The sequence below is a fragment of the Staurois parvus genome, unplaced genomic scaffold (assembly GCF_062004578.1).
Source record: "Staurois parvus isolate SC_StPar_1 unplaced genomic scaffold, SC_StPar_1.0 ptg000047l, whole genome shotgun sequence".
Taxonomy (NCBI): Eukaryota; Metazoa; Chordata; class Amphibia; order Anura; family Ranidae; genus Staurois; species Staurois parvus.
Window position 1 is genome coordinate 5,134,174 of NW_028317843.1, and position 16,908 is coordinate 5,151,081.

The 16,908-nt window shown below is 42.7% G+C and overlaps 1 protein-coding gene across 1 annotated transcript in view; it reads right to left on the reverse strand.

The window, feature by feature from the left end:
- Nucleotides 1-256: 256 nt before the first annotated feature.
- EMC2 (ER membrane protein complex subunit 2) overlaps nucleotides 257-16,908 on the reverse strand; it is a 139,168-nt gene continuing 122,516 nt past the window's right edge. The window contains exon 12 of the mRNA XM_089664454.1: nucleotides 257-1,192. Within this exon, the coding sequence (XP_089520580.1) occupies nucleotides 1,106-1,192 (87 nt within the window). The 3' untranslated portion in view covers nucleotides 257-1,105. The remainder of the gene's footprint in view (nucleotides 1,193-16,908) is intronic.

Sequence of the window (16,908 nt, forward strand, 5' to 3'; positions counted from 1 at the left end):
TATGGGTTTATGAGATTTGCAAATCATTGCATTCTGTTTTTACACAGCGTCCAAACATTTTTGGAATTGGGGTTGTACATAAAGATAAAAAAAAAATTTAAGTAGCCTTTGTGAACTATAAAAAAACACCTGTGTAAAGAAGAGATTGTATTATTACCAAGCAATGTACCATCCAATCATTAAATGTTAGCGGTCAGCTCAGTATTTTTAGAACTTCCTGTCAGAATCCATTACTGTGATCTTTAAACAAAATCAGTGGAGGAAAAAAAAAATTTAATAAAAAACTTGTGTATAACATCTAATTAAACAAGGAGTTATTTTGCATTTAATTTAGCTATAGACTCAAATAAATTATTTTTCAGTGAAAATATTAACGCGTTACGGCATAAAACATGCTTTCATTCCTGTCTACAAATACATACTGCGACACATTTCACTACCGATTTTCATTCATTCCGTCACAGCCAAAACAGGTTATTTTAGAAATTCTAATATACTCCAAGTCTTTCCATGCCTTTGTGATATCACAGCTTGCTAGGGAACAAAAAGGCTGCATTCTTAAGATCACATATAAAGCTCAGAGTGTGAGGGCTTCCACCTTTAAAGTGGAACTCCAGGCACAAAAATTAAACACACCTAAATGTAGATTTTACAGAAGCTTTAAAATATCTACATATTTTGCTTTCGGGGTTTGTCTTCTGGCTTAATTCTAAACCAATCTGCAGGTCGAATTTTCTGAGGGTGCGACATCAATCAGCCGTGAGAACTACTGTTCTTGGTAACATCCACAGTTCACACTGAGGGGGAAGACTGTGCAGATCTGATCATACATGTCGGCACAGTGGTTCATCCAGGTCATGCATACTAGTATGAGAATTCAGGTAGTGATATCAGAACATTGGACAGCCATTTTTCCATAGTATCACCAGGAGGCTGGCTTTATATTTCCACTAATGCAGAACATGCAATGTACAGTAAAACAAATACTCAGGGCATCACTAACAACAGTATAGCTGTTTTTTGCTCAGCTTGGAGTTCCACTTTAAGGACAAGACGATGACTACGAGATCTGGGTCAGAGTCAGCAGGTAGTGGCTATAGAAGACTTAGGACTGAGTAATCTGCAATGTTTCCAACATGTTTTCTACGGCTTTCAGAGACGTTTGAGTATCTGGCATGGTCCGACCTGCAAGCTGAAATACAAAAAAAAAATAAAATAAAATTATTCTTTGGATCACAAAACACGTTTATTGAAAAATGACATTTTTTTTAAGCACTTTGCAAAAAAACTTTATCCAAAATTAATACTTCCAACTTATATCCGTACTGCAGGCAGATTTGAAAGCCACCATTTATTCCAGGTCCACGTGTTCATTAAAAAACAAAGTGTATACAACCCGTAACAATGAACTTCTTTATTCGCTCCATTTTCATCTGGTAAATAGATCACTGAATGTGTTTGGTTTATCGTTTTAATAAGTGAAATTATATATTTGCTGATGTTGCCAGAAATCCAGTAAACTTAACAACTGCACCTCTGCTGCCATGAAATCTCAGCTATGTTACTAGCTCCACCTGATTCTCCCGTCAACTACAGAACCCCTCAAATGACTCTATATTATGGAGATGAGGATGGATAGGAGGTGCTCTGTAGTCCTAACACTTCCTGTCCCAAGGTGAAAATGCTACTTTTTCACAGATACAGTGCAAAGAAATGAACATTGTCCTACTAGTACAAGAAGGGCTCATTCACAATTGTTGGGGGTGGATAACCATGCACCTGAGCCACATTTATACTGCCCCCCCCAACTGAAAAGGCAGTGGCCAGGGAGGCACACATACCACGGTACAATAATTATCCCTGTCACGTGCGGGCATTACAGTCTGCCATATGCGACCCATTTTAGTAAATGGGACCGCAGTGCTGCACTTAGGGGGTTGAAATAGGCAGTCAAGAGGCAACTTAAAGTGATACTAAACCCAGGACCCTGCATTCACTATATCTGGTCTCTCACAGTACACACAACATGGAAATGCAATTATTGTAGTAAATACAAACTGCTAAATACCTTTTCTCATCAGAAGTTAGAGCAGTCTTGTGACTTCAGCAGAGCACTTGTTAAAGCTTGTAGAAGGAGATTCTTTCTGCTCTTCACATGCACTCTCCCAAGAAAAGAAAAACCTCTCTAGCAGGGGCGGAATGACAACTCATGGGGCCCCTGGGCAATAGGGGGTCATGGGGCTCCTGTATCCTTGCCCAAACTCAAAAAAGGATATAAAAAAGGTACCATGGGCATCTCATGGGGCCCCCTATTGACCCCAGGCCCTCAGGCAGTGCCAGAGTTTCCAAATGGTCAGTCCGCCCCTGCTCTCTAGCAATACACACCAAACGGAGCATGTGCATGTGACTACAGATTCAGCCTGTATCAAGTGGTCATTTCAACAAGAGGAGGGGCAGAGAAGAAAGGATCAAACGGTCTTTTTTTACACAGTGCAGAGGACTAACCCCTTAGGTTCCACAATGAGTACATCAAGCACGCTTTACTACATATACAGACTGATTTTACCGTTGTGGGTGTAGTAACACTTTAAGGCCTCCTCTCCACCTGTCAAGCGACTCTGAAAAGTGATACACTCTGATCACTTACTTTGTACAAGCCACAAGCCCGAAGTGTGTTACTGGCAGAACCACCTTAGGCCCCATTCACATATTACATATCAGGAAAGCGCTCGCAATTTTTGTTGCGCAACTCCTACATGATTGTGCGTGATGCGCATAGGGCAGACCATTCACTTCAATGGATTCGACGCCCAAAACAAGCTCCTGCTCCTTTTTTGGGCGACAAGCATAGCACAAATGTTTATTGTGCATTTTGCCGCAATTGTCGTATGATTCTTTTGCGCAACAATCACAGCAGAATCACACCGCATTTGGGGTGCCATTACATGTGTTGTGCATTTTGCCACAATTTGAAATCACGGACAGAATCATAGTGGTTCTGGCCAGGATTCCAAATCGAGTAATGTGAATGAGGCCTTAAATGTTGAGCCTGCATTGACTTTCTTTTCTAAGAACCGGTAAGCTGCAATATCTCACTTTTTGTTCTGGATCTGAATATATTTTAATAAGAATGATGCGAAAAGACAAAGATCTCAAACAGGGTGGATTTGATTTAAATCAAACTGATTTAAATCACGATTTAAATCACTAGTCAGTAAGGCTTGATTTAAATCCTAGTTTTCTACATAAAGACTAATTCTTGCTGGTATAACTTTAATATGCAAGTAGATGAAGATTTTTAGAATAACAACTTTTCATATTAGTTTTTTTATCCCCAGTTTAATAGGTTAATCATTCATATTTGGACAACTTTTCTGTTGTACTTAGGAAGGAGAAAAATAATCATTACCTTAATAATAACAATTTAAATAGATTTATTCAACTGAAACAATAACATTCCAGCATATGTTATTTGCTTAAACATCCATGTTTGTTAACTAATTTGGCTAAACAAAATATATATATTTTAAGAAACGTAGACTGTCAGCCCCTTCCTCCTCACACTTAGTGTCACTTTCTTCTTGTGCAGATCTATTCCACTCCAAACAATCAGAAAAATATTGTTTCTATTCTATTCACTGAACTTCTTGAAACTTATCACTGAAGGGGTTGATTCTGTATTCATAGGTTTGTAGAAGTTAGGATTAAGGTCTTTTTCTTAACTCTGTTCATGTTATAACATTTTTGCTGTGAAGAAGAGGCCAGAGTACTTGGTGTCATTCTGGACTCCAACCTATCCTTCCAGCCCCAAGTCCAATCTTTAACAAACTCGTGCAGACTCCACCTCCGCAACATCGCCAAAATCCGCACGTTCCTAACTCCAGAAACCACTAAACAGCTCATCCACTCCATCATATCACGACTCGACTACTGCAACTCCCTCCTCACTGGCCTGCCTCGCCGCTGGCTATCCCCGCTTCAGTCGATCCTGAATACGGCTGCCAGACTCATTCACCTTTCCAACCGCTCCATCTCCGCCACCCCCCTCTGCCAATCCCTCCACTGGCTTCCGATTGCACAACGGATCAAATTCAAAATCCTAACACTGACGTACAAAGCTGTTCACCATACTGCCCCGAACTACATCACCAACCTAATATCCAAGTACCGCCCAGCACGCACACTCCGCTCCTCACAAGACCTCCTTCTCTCTAGTTCCCTGGTCTCCTCCTCCCATGCCTGCCTCCAGGACTTCTCCAGGGTGTCACCCATCCTCTGGAACTCCCTGCCCCAACCCATCAGATTATCACCTACTCTCCTCTCCTTTAGGCGCACCCTAAAAACCCATCTCTTCAGGGAAGCCTACCCCACCCCCTGCTAACTTGCCGACCTCCTCCACTCTTCCTACCACTCCATCCCCCACAGCTATCTCCTCCTGTACCACTATCCCCTCCCTCCTAGATTGTAAGCTTGAAAGAGCAGGGCCCTCGATCCCCTCATGTTTTGCATTGTATTAGTATTGTTCTGTCACATGTTCTGTCCCCCTTTGTAATGTACAGCGCTGAGCGAACTATTGGCGCTTTATAAATACTGTATAATAATAATAATAATGTGATCTCCGCTGAGTCAAATTCAGTTTTGAGAACTGCAAAGTAAACCGAGCATCTGTGATAATATCTTGTAGGCAGAGAAACTGCCCAATAATCTTACAAAAACCTCTGGAAGAGCATGACATTGTGAATGGATTCATGAAATTTATTTACCAAAAAAATTTAAACATATACAGCCTTATTCTACATGATTAAAAAACTGATCTTTATTTCATGATGGAATAACCTTTGGATGGTAATATATTTTCCTCAAAAAGCATTTTATTTTAAAAAATCCGATTTAAATAAAAAAAATCCGATTTAAATTAAAACAAATCTGATTTTTTTGATTTTTTTAAAAAAAATCATTGATTTTTATCCACCCTGATCTCAAAACCTTCTCAAAGAACCAGGTTTGGCATATTTAACACTTTTAAATGAAGTCTTAAAATTTTTATCAAAACTTTAGCAGTAAATGTGTTTACTTTGTGTGCTGAACACGAAACAAAGAGCGCACATAGCCGGCCCCGGCAATAAACCAGCAACCTGCATAGCACAGCAGCACCACAGAAGATTAACAGTTGTGTATACCATTAAAGGGAGGTTTAATTTCCACTCACAAGTATTTACTCAGGAAGAAATTAAGGCCAGCCAATTATATCGTCCTATAATTACACTTCCCGGCAGCTCTGTTAGTTGACTGAAAGCCTTTGAATGGTGAGCTGTTGAGTACTTCATGCTGATTTTAAAATGAGTTTTCTAACGGCACTGACAACTGCCATCACTCATCAGGCTGATTATACTAAACATATTAAGTAGGTAAATCGCTGGCTTTTGTCAGCGAAAGGCACGTTTTCAATACGTCGCCAATAAAGCGCGATTTTCTCTAGAGAACACTTTTGTAATTTGCTTTTGGTCGGGGAAATTGTTCCTCGGTCTAATGTGAGTGTTTAAACACTTAATAAATTCTCAATATAATGGTTGATTTTCTAGAATTCTTCGTGTTCCGTCTGTGATTTATGAGCTTCCTCAAAGGTAAATTCATTTAGTCTGCTATGATGTGTGTGGAAGGATTATGTGATCATGAAACGGTTCCACCAAGAAGCAAAGGGTGCCGTTAACCTGTTTCTGACCTCCAGCTAAGCTCCCTGATCAATCATGGGTGGAAAGGGCTTTTAGATTTATTACGCAGGCTCAGTGTGATAAGGAGAGCGCTGATGATGTATCCAGTAGAACTTAATTGTTCAGTTAAAGAAATTAAAAATACAGGTACAGAAATGTATGTGTACATTCAGGCTAGGTTCATATATGTTCGGGTGGTGTGGCTGCAGATCCACACGAAAATCCGTGCAGCCGCACCACCCACACAGAGGAATGCAGACCTGCAGGCGGTGCCATTATTTCTAATGGCACGCCGCCCGCACTGGAAAACGCAACCATACTGGGAACCGAGGTTCCCCTGTGGGCTGCGTTTTCAGAAGAAGTGCAGGTACTTCTCCCCTTCATGTCACGGGGCACGGGAGTCCATTCAAATAAATGGGCTCTCGTGCCCACGCAAAACGCGGCTCACACGGCCACATATATGTGAACCAGGGGTCAATAAAAGCAAAAATCCTGGTTACACCACGAATCCTTGCTTATTGTTGCATAGGTTAACATTTATAGTGGTTGTAAACCCTTCCATATACCCAGTGCAGTGGCTGGCCTCAGGTGATACACAGAGATGAAACAAATCCTCCTACAGAAGTTGTACCTGTTTATCTACAACTGTCTGTCTCTTACATCCATTTAAAGTCCAGAATTTACACAGGATTTCTCAGCTCTGAAAAGAAGGGGGCGGGAAGCTGAAATCACACTTCGTGAGAGGAGCCCTGAGAGCTGATTGGAGGGAAGGGACACACCCACTTTACAGGAACAGAGCTGAGGCTGTCAATCTGCTGGAGGTCCCTCCCGTCACCATTTTTCTCTTGGTGTCAGGAAAATTTGTCAGAAGTGATTCATGCAGATAGCAGAGGAATAAGGCAGCAGGCAGAAATGACACTTAGAGCTCTTAACTGAGACAAGTACACACTATAGAGGGATATGCTTTGTACATATTTCATAACTGAGGTTTACAACCAATTTAAGTCCTCAAGACACCATCACAGAATTCTGTATAAGATGAACCGACAGACGTAGAGCTAGCATGTTTTACATGTCAAATGATTTGTATTCATGTCTATACAGCCGTGAGGACAACACAGCTCTGCCAGGTACACAGCTTAGGCAGGTGAGTGGACATTTTGTATTATAGTTAAGCAACATAACTAGGTCACCACCCTGCCCACAACCTGTGATTGGACAACAAAGGAGCAGCAACAGACTGATGAGGTCTTCTCTCTGCACTCTACTCCTGCCAGCATTTCCCTGTGGCAAACTCCATTAACCCCTAATACCCCCCCCCCCCTTTTAGTTGGAACTGTAAGGGCCCATGCGCATTGTGTTTAAAAAAAAAAAGAAAAAAAAAAAAGCGAGTTACCTTGCCCAAAGCGCTATATATTTAGCCCACATTTATGCTCATATTTAGCGTTTTTGTGCCAGCATGTAGCAAACCAGAAGGGTTTTTTTTTCAGCCTCTAAACGCAAACCTTAAAAAACACCTAATGTGCATGTATACATAGGATAACATTAGCTGCTTCTACAGGCATAAAAAACCCGCTAAACGCTTCTAGGAGCAGTGATTTTTAAGTCAGTGTGCATGAACCCAAAATTACTTTTTAATAATAAAGCATTGAGTGCTTTTGCCTTGAGGTCAGCTAAAAGCTGGACTCAGGGCAACTGAAAACACTACCCCCCACACTGCAAAGATTAAATATCCATGTTTTTGCCTAGCGTAAAATGCACTTTTTACTAGGAGCCAATGGGTCCCTCTGCTATCAACCTGCCCAGTGAGTAGGGAGAGAGCAGAGAGCCGCTGGATCAAGATCATGGTCAGGTAAGTATAAGGGGGAGGGTGGGGGATCCTAGACACTCTGCCCAATGAGTAGGGAGAGAGCAGAGAGCCGCTGGATCAAGATCACACTCAGCTAAGTATACGGGGGAGGGTGGGGGATCCTAGACACTCTGCCCAATGAGTAAGGAGAGAGCAGAGAGCCACTGGATCAAGATTATGGTCAGGTAAGTATAAGGGGGAGGGTGGGGGATCCTAGACACTCTGCCCAATGAGTAGGAAGAGAGCAGAGAGCTGCTGGATCCAGATCATGGTCAGGTAAGTATAAGAGTGCTTTTGCCTTGAGGTCAGCTAAAAGCTGGACTCAGGGCAACTGAAAACACTACCCCCCACACTGCAATGATTAAATATTCATGTTTTTGCCTAGCGTAAAATGCACTTTTTACTAAGAGCCAATGGGTCCCTCTGCTATCAACCTGCCCAGTGAGTAGGGAGAGAGCAGAGAGCCGCTGGATCAAGATCATGGTCAGGTAAGTATAAGGGGGAGGGTGGGGGATCCTAGACACTCTGCCCAATGAGTAGGAAGAGAGTAGGGAGCTGCTGGATCAAGATCATGGTCAGGTAAGTATAAGGGGGAGGGTGGGGGATCCTAGACACTCTGCCCAATGAGTAGGAAGAGAGTAGGGAGCTGCTGGATCAAGATCACACTCAGGTAAGTATAAGGGGGAGGGTGGGGGATCCTAGACACAGGTTTTCAACTTTTATTCAGGTAAAAAAAAAACTTCAGGGCTTTAGAAGCACTCTAAACAGGATAGATTATCTGTTTAAAAATAAATAATATTTATACCTTGGAAATAAAAGCTTCAGGGATCCAGTGACCTCTGTCAGCTCCTTCCAGAACTGAAAGCCTTAGCAGTGCTGTCAGTCCTGCCTGAGTTCTTTTCTGCTAGATCACCAGGACACCTACCCCTCTTCCTAACATACGCAGCAGCTGTTCTGTCCAGCAAAGGAACACTGGCTATGGCTGAAAAGACCTGCTTGGGATTTTGGTGCAGCTGAGACATGTTACACCAACTTAGGAGCTCACCGGATTTCTGCCAAGATCAATGTTTATTTTTCTGTACTAACAATGTTTTCACAGTGATAAAACACAAGGAATGCTCATTTAAAGTGGCTCTAAAGGTTCTTTTTTTTATTTCAAATAATAAACACATCATACTTACCTGCTCTGCGCAGTGGTATTGCACACAGCAGGTCCCCCCGCTGGCGCTTCTGGCCCCTCTTCCTTGCCGAGGTGCCCCCAGAGCAAACTGAGCCATGCACAAGTGCCCCCAGAGCAAGCAGTCTCGCCCCCTGTTTCCTCTTCACTGGCTGTGATTGACAGCAGCAGGAGCCAATGGCTCCTGCTGCTGTGCCTCAGCCAATGAGGATGGAGAGACCTAGGAAAGACAAGACTCTCATGCACAGCGCTGGATCGTGATTGGGCTCCGGTAAGTATTAGGAGGTGCTTAGGGGGGAGCTGCACACTGAAGATTTTTAGAATGCATGAAGGTAAAAAAAACCCTTCAGCCTTTATAACCACTTTAATTCAAACATGTACTGCAATTTATTTTGCCTAGACATACGCTTTGAGGAAGTATCAAGCTCTCCTACAAGTTTGTGCATGGTCATACAGAAAATTTGTGAAAATAGTAATCCTATGCTAGTTCCAGCCTGCACTAACCTGACTTGATCCTACAATGGCGATTTGAACAAATCATTTTTTCCTGGGTGCATTGTGATGTTCTGTCAAGGAAAAATGTAAAAAGGCACACATTTACTTTGAACCGTATTATTCCCCCACACTGTAAAAATTGCACTTTTGCAATATGATATCCTTTCAGTCTGACTTTGTCAAACTTTTATTTTAGGGTAAATGTCTGGAGCAGATTGAATTACATAAAAGAGAAAAAGTGTAGGAAATAAAATACATATTTTTAAATCTATAAACACACAGGCAGAGCTTACACCAAATATAAATGAAATGAAATATAAATGAACTTAAAAAATCTTATTGTGTGAACAGTCTACTTGTCATACAAAAAAATGCTAGCCCCAAGTAGACAGTTCACAAAATAAGATTTTTCATTTCAATTTCCATTTGTTATTATTCTTATATTATTATACAGTATTTATATAGCGCTAAAAGGTTTGCTCAGCGCTGTACATTATAGTGGGGGACAGTACGAGACAATACAGTAACAAAACAAAACACAAGGGGGTCAAGGGCCCCTCTAGGAGGGAGGGGATAGTGGTACAGGAGGAAGTGGCTGTGGGGGATGGAGTTGTAGGAGGAGTGGAGGAGATCGGCTGTTAGGCGAGGGCGGGGTAGGCTTCCCTGAAGAGATGGGTTTTCAGTGTGCGCCTAAAGGTGAGGAGGGTAGATGACAGTCTGATGGATTGGGGTAGGGAGTTCCAGAGGATGGGGGAAGTCCTGGAGAAGTCCTGCAGTCGGGCATGGGAGGTGGAGACCAGGGAGCTAGAAAGTAGGTCTTGTGAGGAGCGAAGATTACGGGTAGGGTGGTATTTGGGTATCAGGTCGGTGAGGTAGTTTGGGGCAGCATTATGAATGGCTTTGTATGTCTGTGCTAGTAGTTTGAATTTAATGCGTTGGGCAATCTGGAGCCAGTGGAGGGAATGACAGAGGGGGGTGGCAGAAGTGGAGCGGTTGGTAAGGTAGAGGAGTCTGGCCGCTGAGTTCAGGATAGACTGAAGCGGGGATAGTCTGCGATGAGGTAGGCTGGTGAGAAGGGAGTTGCAGTAGTCCAGACTTGAGTGTCTGGGGTTAGGAACGAACATATTTTGGAGATGTTGCAGAGGTGGAGCCTGCATGAGTTTGCCAACGATTGGAGAGTGAAGGGGTGAGGCGAGGGGTGGAGAGGTAAATTTGCATGTCATCGGCGTAGAGGTGATAGTTGAAGTCGTGGGAGTGTATCAGTTTGCCGAGGGAGGCAAACAGAGCCTTCCCCACTGGCAGCACATAATGACCACTACTGGCAGCTATAGCCACCGAGTGATCGCATGAAAAAATCCAACAGGGTGGTTGTACTGAAGTCCATTGGTAGTTCGACTTTAGTACGATCAGCCTGCTCATAAATGGATTGAAATTTGGCCAGTTCCTGTTGAACCGGCTGAATTTCAAGCGGTCTAAGGCCAGGTTTATACTTACCATCATAGAGCTTCCCCTGCCACTGCTTCTTCTAATGCAGCCACCTGGAATTACCCTGGTGCATCCTGGTATGGGAGAGCATGTGATCCACTGAGTCCCATAGGCCAACAGCTAGGCCAAATGCTGACAAGACAGAGGAAGGGTGACATCACGGCTTCCTGTACAACCGTACAGCCTGGTATTTTGGGGCAGCTGCAGTGGAGGAAGGAGCAGGCAGAGTAGTTATGTGAGTTAGTATAGAGGAGGGTTGGCTTTACAGAGATATTGTCATTCGGGGCGGCACAGTGGCTTAGTGGTTAGCATGTCTGCCTTGCATTAAATAGGTCATAGGTTTGATTCCCGACCATGGCGCCTCCTGCATGGAGTTTGTATGTTCTCCCTGTGCTTGCGTGGGTTTCCTCCCGCACTCCAAAGACATGCTGGTAGGTTAATTGGCCCTAATATGTGTGTGTATGAATGTGAGTTAGGGACCTTAGATTGTACACCCCTTGAGGGTTAGGGCCTGATGTGAATGTTCAATATATATATATGTGTAAAGCGCTGCGTAAATTGACAGCGCTATATAAGTACCTGAAATAAATAATAATAAAATACATTTTGTCTTTCACTTAGTGCGAGGGGTATGTGCAACATGTAGTAAAGCATAGTAATTAATGACTTATCTTTCAGTTTGCTGCACTCTGCATTTGGTATACAGACCTGGAAACCAGTAACATGTCATTCATAACAGGTTCCCATGTGTTTGTATGAACGCCCAAGGTGTAATCCACCTGTGAGCATTCCTATACCAGCTGTCTATGATAAAGACTTTATACCGTGGCATGAGCTACTTTATTTCCTCTCATTGAACTAGTAGACTAAAGCACGCTTGGCACTGAGTGAGAACAGAGTGTCTTTTCTTCTGCCGCTCCCCTTCCATTCCCAGGCAAACAGGAATGGTCCTAATCTGATGCTCGGGAGGTACAATTCCTTCCAGAAACAGCTCTGATACAGCACAGCCACGTTAATGCTTGGGAATCTCTCGATAAAATCACCAAGGCTTTTGAAGAAATCAGGTCAGATTTCTGAGCTCTAAATAAACACTGAAGAGATAAAGCTGAAATATTAAAGTGTGTAGCCACTGATTAAATAATACCGGCTACACTTCTGACATGGCTGCTGGAATAGAACACTGTGATTGTTCCGTGGAGGGGGATACAAAAAGCTTATAGTAATAATAAAACACATTTAGGAGGTTCATACAATAAAGCATCTCTGTTACTAAACAAAAGTCTGGAGAACAACATTAATAATGCTTACCTGGTCCTGTGGCACCAATTCTCAATCTTGCAGAGCTACACCCACTGCATCCAACACTTCCTGGTGTGCCAAATGTCTGCATTCCCCTGCTTGGTGTGGTTACACTGGCCACTACATCACTGACTTGACGGAAGGGTCAGCATGTGGAATCACCATAAAGGGTAGGAAGGGGGGGTCATCAGACACACCTAGCTAAGCACCGTACTTTATTTTCATCATGTATTTACCGGTTTAGTTGAAGTTCTCTTGTAGCTAGATAATCTTCTAGAATAACTATACTAAATTTAAACCTAATAAAAACAGACAGGTTGTATAAATGGAAACCTGTACTAAAACGAACACAGAGGTCATCATTTCTGACTTCCTTTTAAAAATTATATTTGCTTGGTTGTCTTTAACTTCTAATTTGCAAACTTGTTCCAGGTCAGTGACTTGGTAAATGTTAAAATCCTTGAAAAAGACAGGTAACTAACATTTCCAGTGGACACAAATAATGGCTGTCAACAAATGTTCTCAGTACAGGTTTATTTGAAAGAGCAACTTACTGTGAGAGCTGTGCTTCAAAAAAGGCAAGCATAGGGCAAAAGTCAAGTCGCTGGGTATTGGTATATGCAAGTAGGTTGGCTCCCTGCAGCTGATCTTTTCCTCCACAGCCAAGTTACCACGCCTGGTTCTCTGCCATCTTGGCAGAGGAAGGGATTTGCTTCCTCATACCAGTGCAGCCCCCCTGATGATTGGTGATCTGATAAATGATAGATGAATGCTGCAGCAAGGGGAGGTTCAGAAAGTACAGATCCACAGAATGAATGAAGAAGGGAGATCCTTGCACTGTAGATCATCAGGTACACCTTCCTCTCCAGCAAGGACGACAGTGAGCAGCACAGTAGTGACAACAAATATTCTCACTCCAACTCTTATGAGACTGGCAGTGACACATAGCAATGTCTTGGAACAGGGGGTTGGAATGTGGTCACGCTTGGTGGTCAGTGGGAGGAATTCCCCATCTTTGCTGTCCGTAGAGGGAATGGTGCCTCATTGTTGGTGTCAGTGGGAAGATTAGTGCCATATAGGATTGGTGCTTCACATCAGTGGGGAGTAGTGCCCCAACAGCAGGATAAAGGCAAGCAAAAAACCGCAGTTTGGAGACCACTGCCTTAGAAGATTTTACACTGGAAATATATAGCTATAAAGAAACAGGAGTAGTGCCTAGGCACAGGATGTGCACTGCTATTTTTTCAGTGTACTACATAGGAACAATTATTAATTTGAGATATCTTCACTTTTGAAGGTCAGGTCCACTTTAACCTCTCTGGTGGTATTCCCGAGTGTAGCTCGAGGTTAAATTTCAGTAACAGAAGCAGTAACCCCGAGCTACATTCAGGATTACACTGCAGCATTGCTCTGGGATCCCTCGAGCACTTACCTTGTCCTGCTGTCCCGCGATGTCCCCCCTGCAGCGTCCCCAGCCATGTCCTCCGGCTGATGCCGGCAGCTGTCTTCAGGGTTCCCTGCGAGCGTCGGGATGTAACCGGCGGAAATTTTAAAAATTTGACAGTCACTTAATACACTAAAATCTGATAGTATTACATTACTGTATCAAACCATTTCACATACATTTTGTCCCAAGTGCTTTGTCCTGTGCCCTGCCTGCATTTTTACCGTTCTTTCTGCCTGGAAACTGAGAAACGTCCATGGCGCCCAAAAAGGTCAAAAGCGGTTTTAGACCAGCTAGAGAACAGCAATTGTAAATTAGAACCACTTGCAGAATTGAGTGACAATTCGTGGAGAAATTTGTCAACAGACACTGAAAACGATTATGCGACTTTGCTCAGCGATGTGCGAACTTGGCGCTCTATTTCAAAACTTCAGTGTTTTTGGTTTGATTACATTATTGAATTAAATTTATTATTATTGTATTATTTTTTTAAGATTATTTATTATAATTTATGATTTCGTGTTTCAAATTTTATCATGCCGGGATGTTTACTAGACTCTTGTTCGGGCAGATTTCAGTGAGTTATTCCTAAGAACTACAGGCCTACAATAAAAAAACAACATATTTCCATTGAAAACAATGTACCGCTTTGAGCACAGAAATACTGACATAATCAGACTGCTAGGGAGGTTAAATATGGGTACTTAGATGTACCTACCCCCCTTGTATTTCAGAGCTTCACTGGTACACTGGAACCCATGATACTCAGCAATCCTAATCTATATTGAGCTCAAAGTCCAGCTTTGACACCTCCCTTCCTGTAACTTGTTTAGTCAAAAAGTCATTCATCATAATTAACATTGAATAAGGGAGAGATGTAACCGGTTAAAGCTGGATCTTCAGAGCTTTACTCTGGAGTCAAAGGTTGAGATCTGCAGTTTTGGACGTCCCTGGCAGCTCTGAAAGAACACTCAAAATATGTGTTTGCTCCACTGAATAAAATGCACGGTTTCCTTGCTTTTACTATAGTACATGTTTGCTTTCTATGAAAAAGGTACCAGAGGTTTCCAAATAGAAATCACAACACGATATAAATTTCCTCTTGTGATGTAATAAAGCTAGAATGTCACAAATAAAACACATATGCTGTACCATAAAAACTTCAAACAATGTTTAAAACACATCGGGTTGTATAAACATTACCTACAAAGTGATTGAAAAGACAGCATTCTGAAACATTCACACTAACGGCACCAAGCACAGGGCTGCTCATGATCCAGTCTGCCTGGACTTAGTTAGCCGAGGTGTGCAAGTATGCCTGAAGAAATACCATTAGTACACACAGAGAATGTCAAACATAATTCTGATCACTGGTAACAACAAGCTGATTGAGTTCGTTCTGTCTGACAAGCAATTATTTTGTCCACATTAATCACATGGAACAGCCTTTCAGAAACCAAATAGTTCTGCAAACGTTATTTCAACTTTGCTAAATCTGCAATTACAAAAATAGGCCTGGGCATATTGAACTTCATCAGCTTGTCCAAAAAAAGTGGAAAATAAAAACAAAAAAGGAACATACGGATACCCCATCTCAGCAAATATGTAATGCATTTATGTTTCCTGCTGCCCAAAACATTAAAAGCTTAGAGTGTATCCACAAACAGGATTTTTCTTTCTAAATTCGGCCACAGACTGATCAAAATTCAGCCAGTTCGACAACAACCAGACGAATTTTGATCCATCTATGCGATCACTGCAGCAGCTAGCAATGATCACTGTATTCTGAAGATGGGAAAGGCTCCATGCCGGTAGAACACAATAGCGCTGAGGAAGCAATTCCTTCATCAACACTGACTGTGCTGATGGAGAAATCACGCAATTTTCTTTCCTTCAACCTGTGGTTGAAAGAAGAAAAATGCATAATGTATGGCCTTCCTAAGTTTTGAATAGTGTTGAGGGAGTTTGGACCCCTATCAAGTTTTAATTGCAGTTTGTGTCCCCATTAGAGAACCCCATGCTCTTTTTGCCCTGGTGGCCATTGTCCTCAGGACTGAAAAGTTCGGGAGAATAGAGGGATATCTTCCAATGGCACACTTGTTCTGGTATCATTGGTGTATGGGGACATCGCTACTCACTTTGCAGAGACCTCCTCCTTTTTGTTGTGTCCACAGGACAAAAAGTGAAGGAAAAATCTAAACATTTCACTAAGTGTCAGTATTGGCTACCAAGACATTACCATATCATTTATGGGATGGCAATATTTTCAGCAGAGGCAAAAGTTGAGACCTCTACAAAGCTTGTGTCCAAGATTTAGGGCCCTGCTAGGCAGACAGAGGTGTATTTGGATTTGTTGAATACAGGTAAAGACAGTTAATTATAATTATAGTTGTGAATAATGTTAATCACTTGCCTACCGGGCACTTTTACCCCCTTCCTGCCCAGGCCAATTTTCAGCTTTCAGCGCTGTCACACTTTGAATGACAATTGCACAGTCATGCAACACTATTCATATGAAATTTTTATAATTTTTTTCACAAAAATAGAGCTTTCTTTTGATGGTATTTAATCGCCACTGGGTGTTTTATTTTTTGCACTATAAGCAAACATTTTGCAAACAGGTAATTTTTCTCCTTCACTGATGTGCGTTGATAAGGCTACACTGATGGGCACTGGTGAGGTGGCATGGATAGGCAGCACTGATAATGCAGCAATGATGGGCACTGATAGGCAGCACTGATGAGGTAGCATGGATAGGCAGCACTGATGGGCGACGCTGACTAGAAGCACTGCAGGGCAGCCTTGCTGGGCACTGGTGGGTGGCACTGCTGGGCACTGATCTGTTCTATGACAATTGACAGTTATCGGCAGTACTTTCCTTATGCTGTGACAGCGTGGGGAAAGTGCTGCCGATACCAGACACTGTATTTACTCCGTGATCTGCTGTGTCATTGGACACAGATGATCACATGGTAAAAGGCCATTGTGATTTGTCTTTTACCTCATCACATGATCATCTGTGTTTGTAGGACACAGCGATCATGGATATCTCCGGGAATGCGCCGCTTGGGGCACGCGGGAGGGCGCATTCTGGTAGGACATCATATGATGCCCTCCCAGAACTGGACGACCACGCCATAGCCGTCATTCGCCTATAGCGCGGTTGGCAAGAGGTTAATGACAGTTGTACACTTGAGGCAGAAATAGGTTTGCTTAAGCCACCCATAGACGGAGCAATTTTCTTTCCTGCAACCAAGGGTTGCAGAAAGAAAATCACTTGATTCCCCCCTCAACACAGTCAGTGTTTATGGTGGAATCCCTTATGCAGAGCCATTGTGTTCTCACAGTGTGGGGGAAGGGGAGCCCCTGCAAAAGAACACAGTGATTACAGCTAGCGGCTATAATAGCCACTAGCAATAATTACATGTAAAAACCACCAGACTGGTTG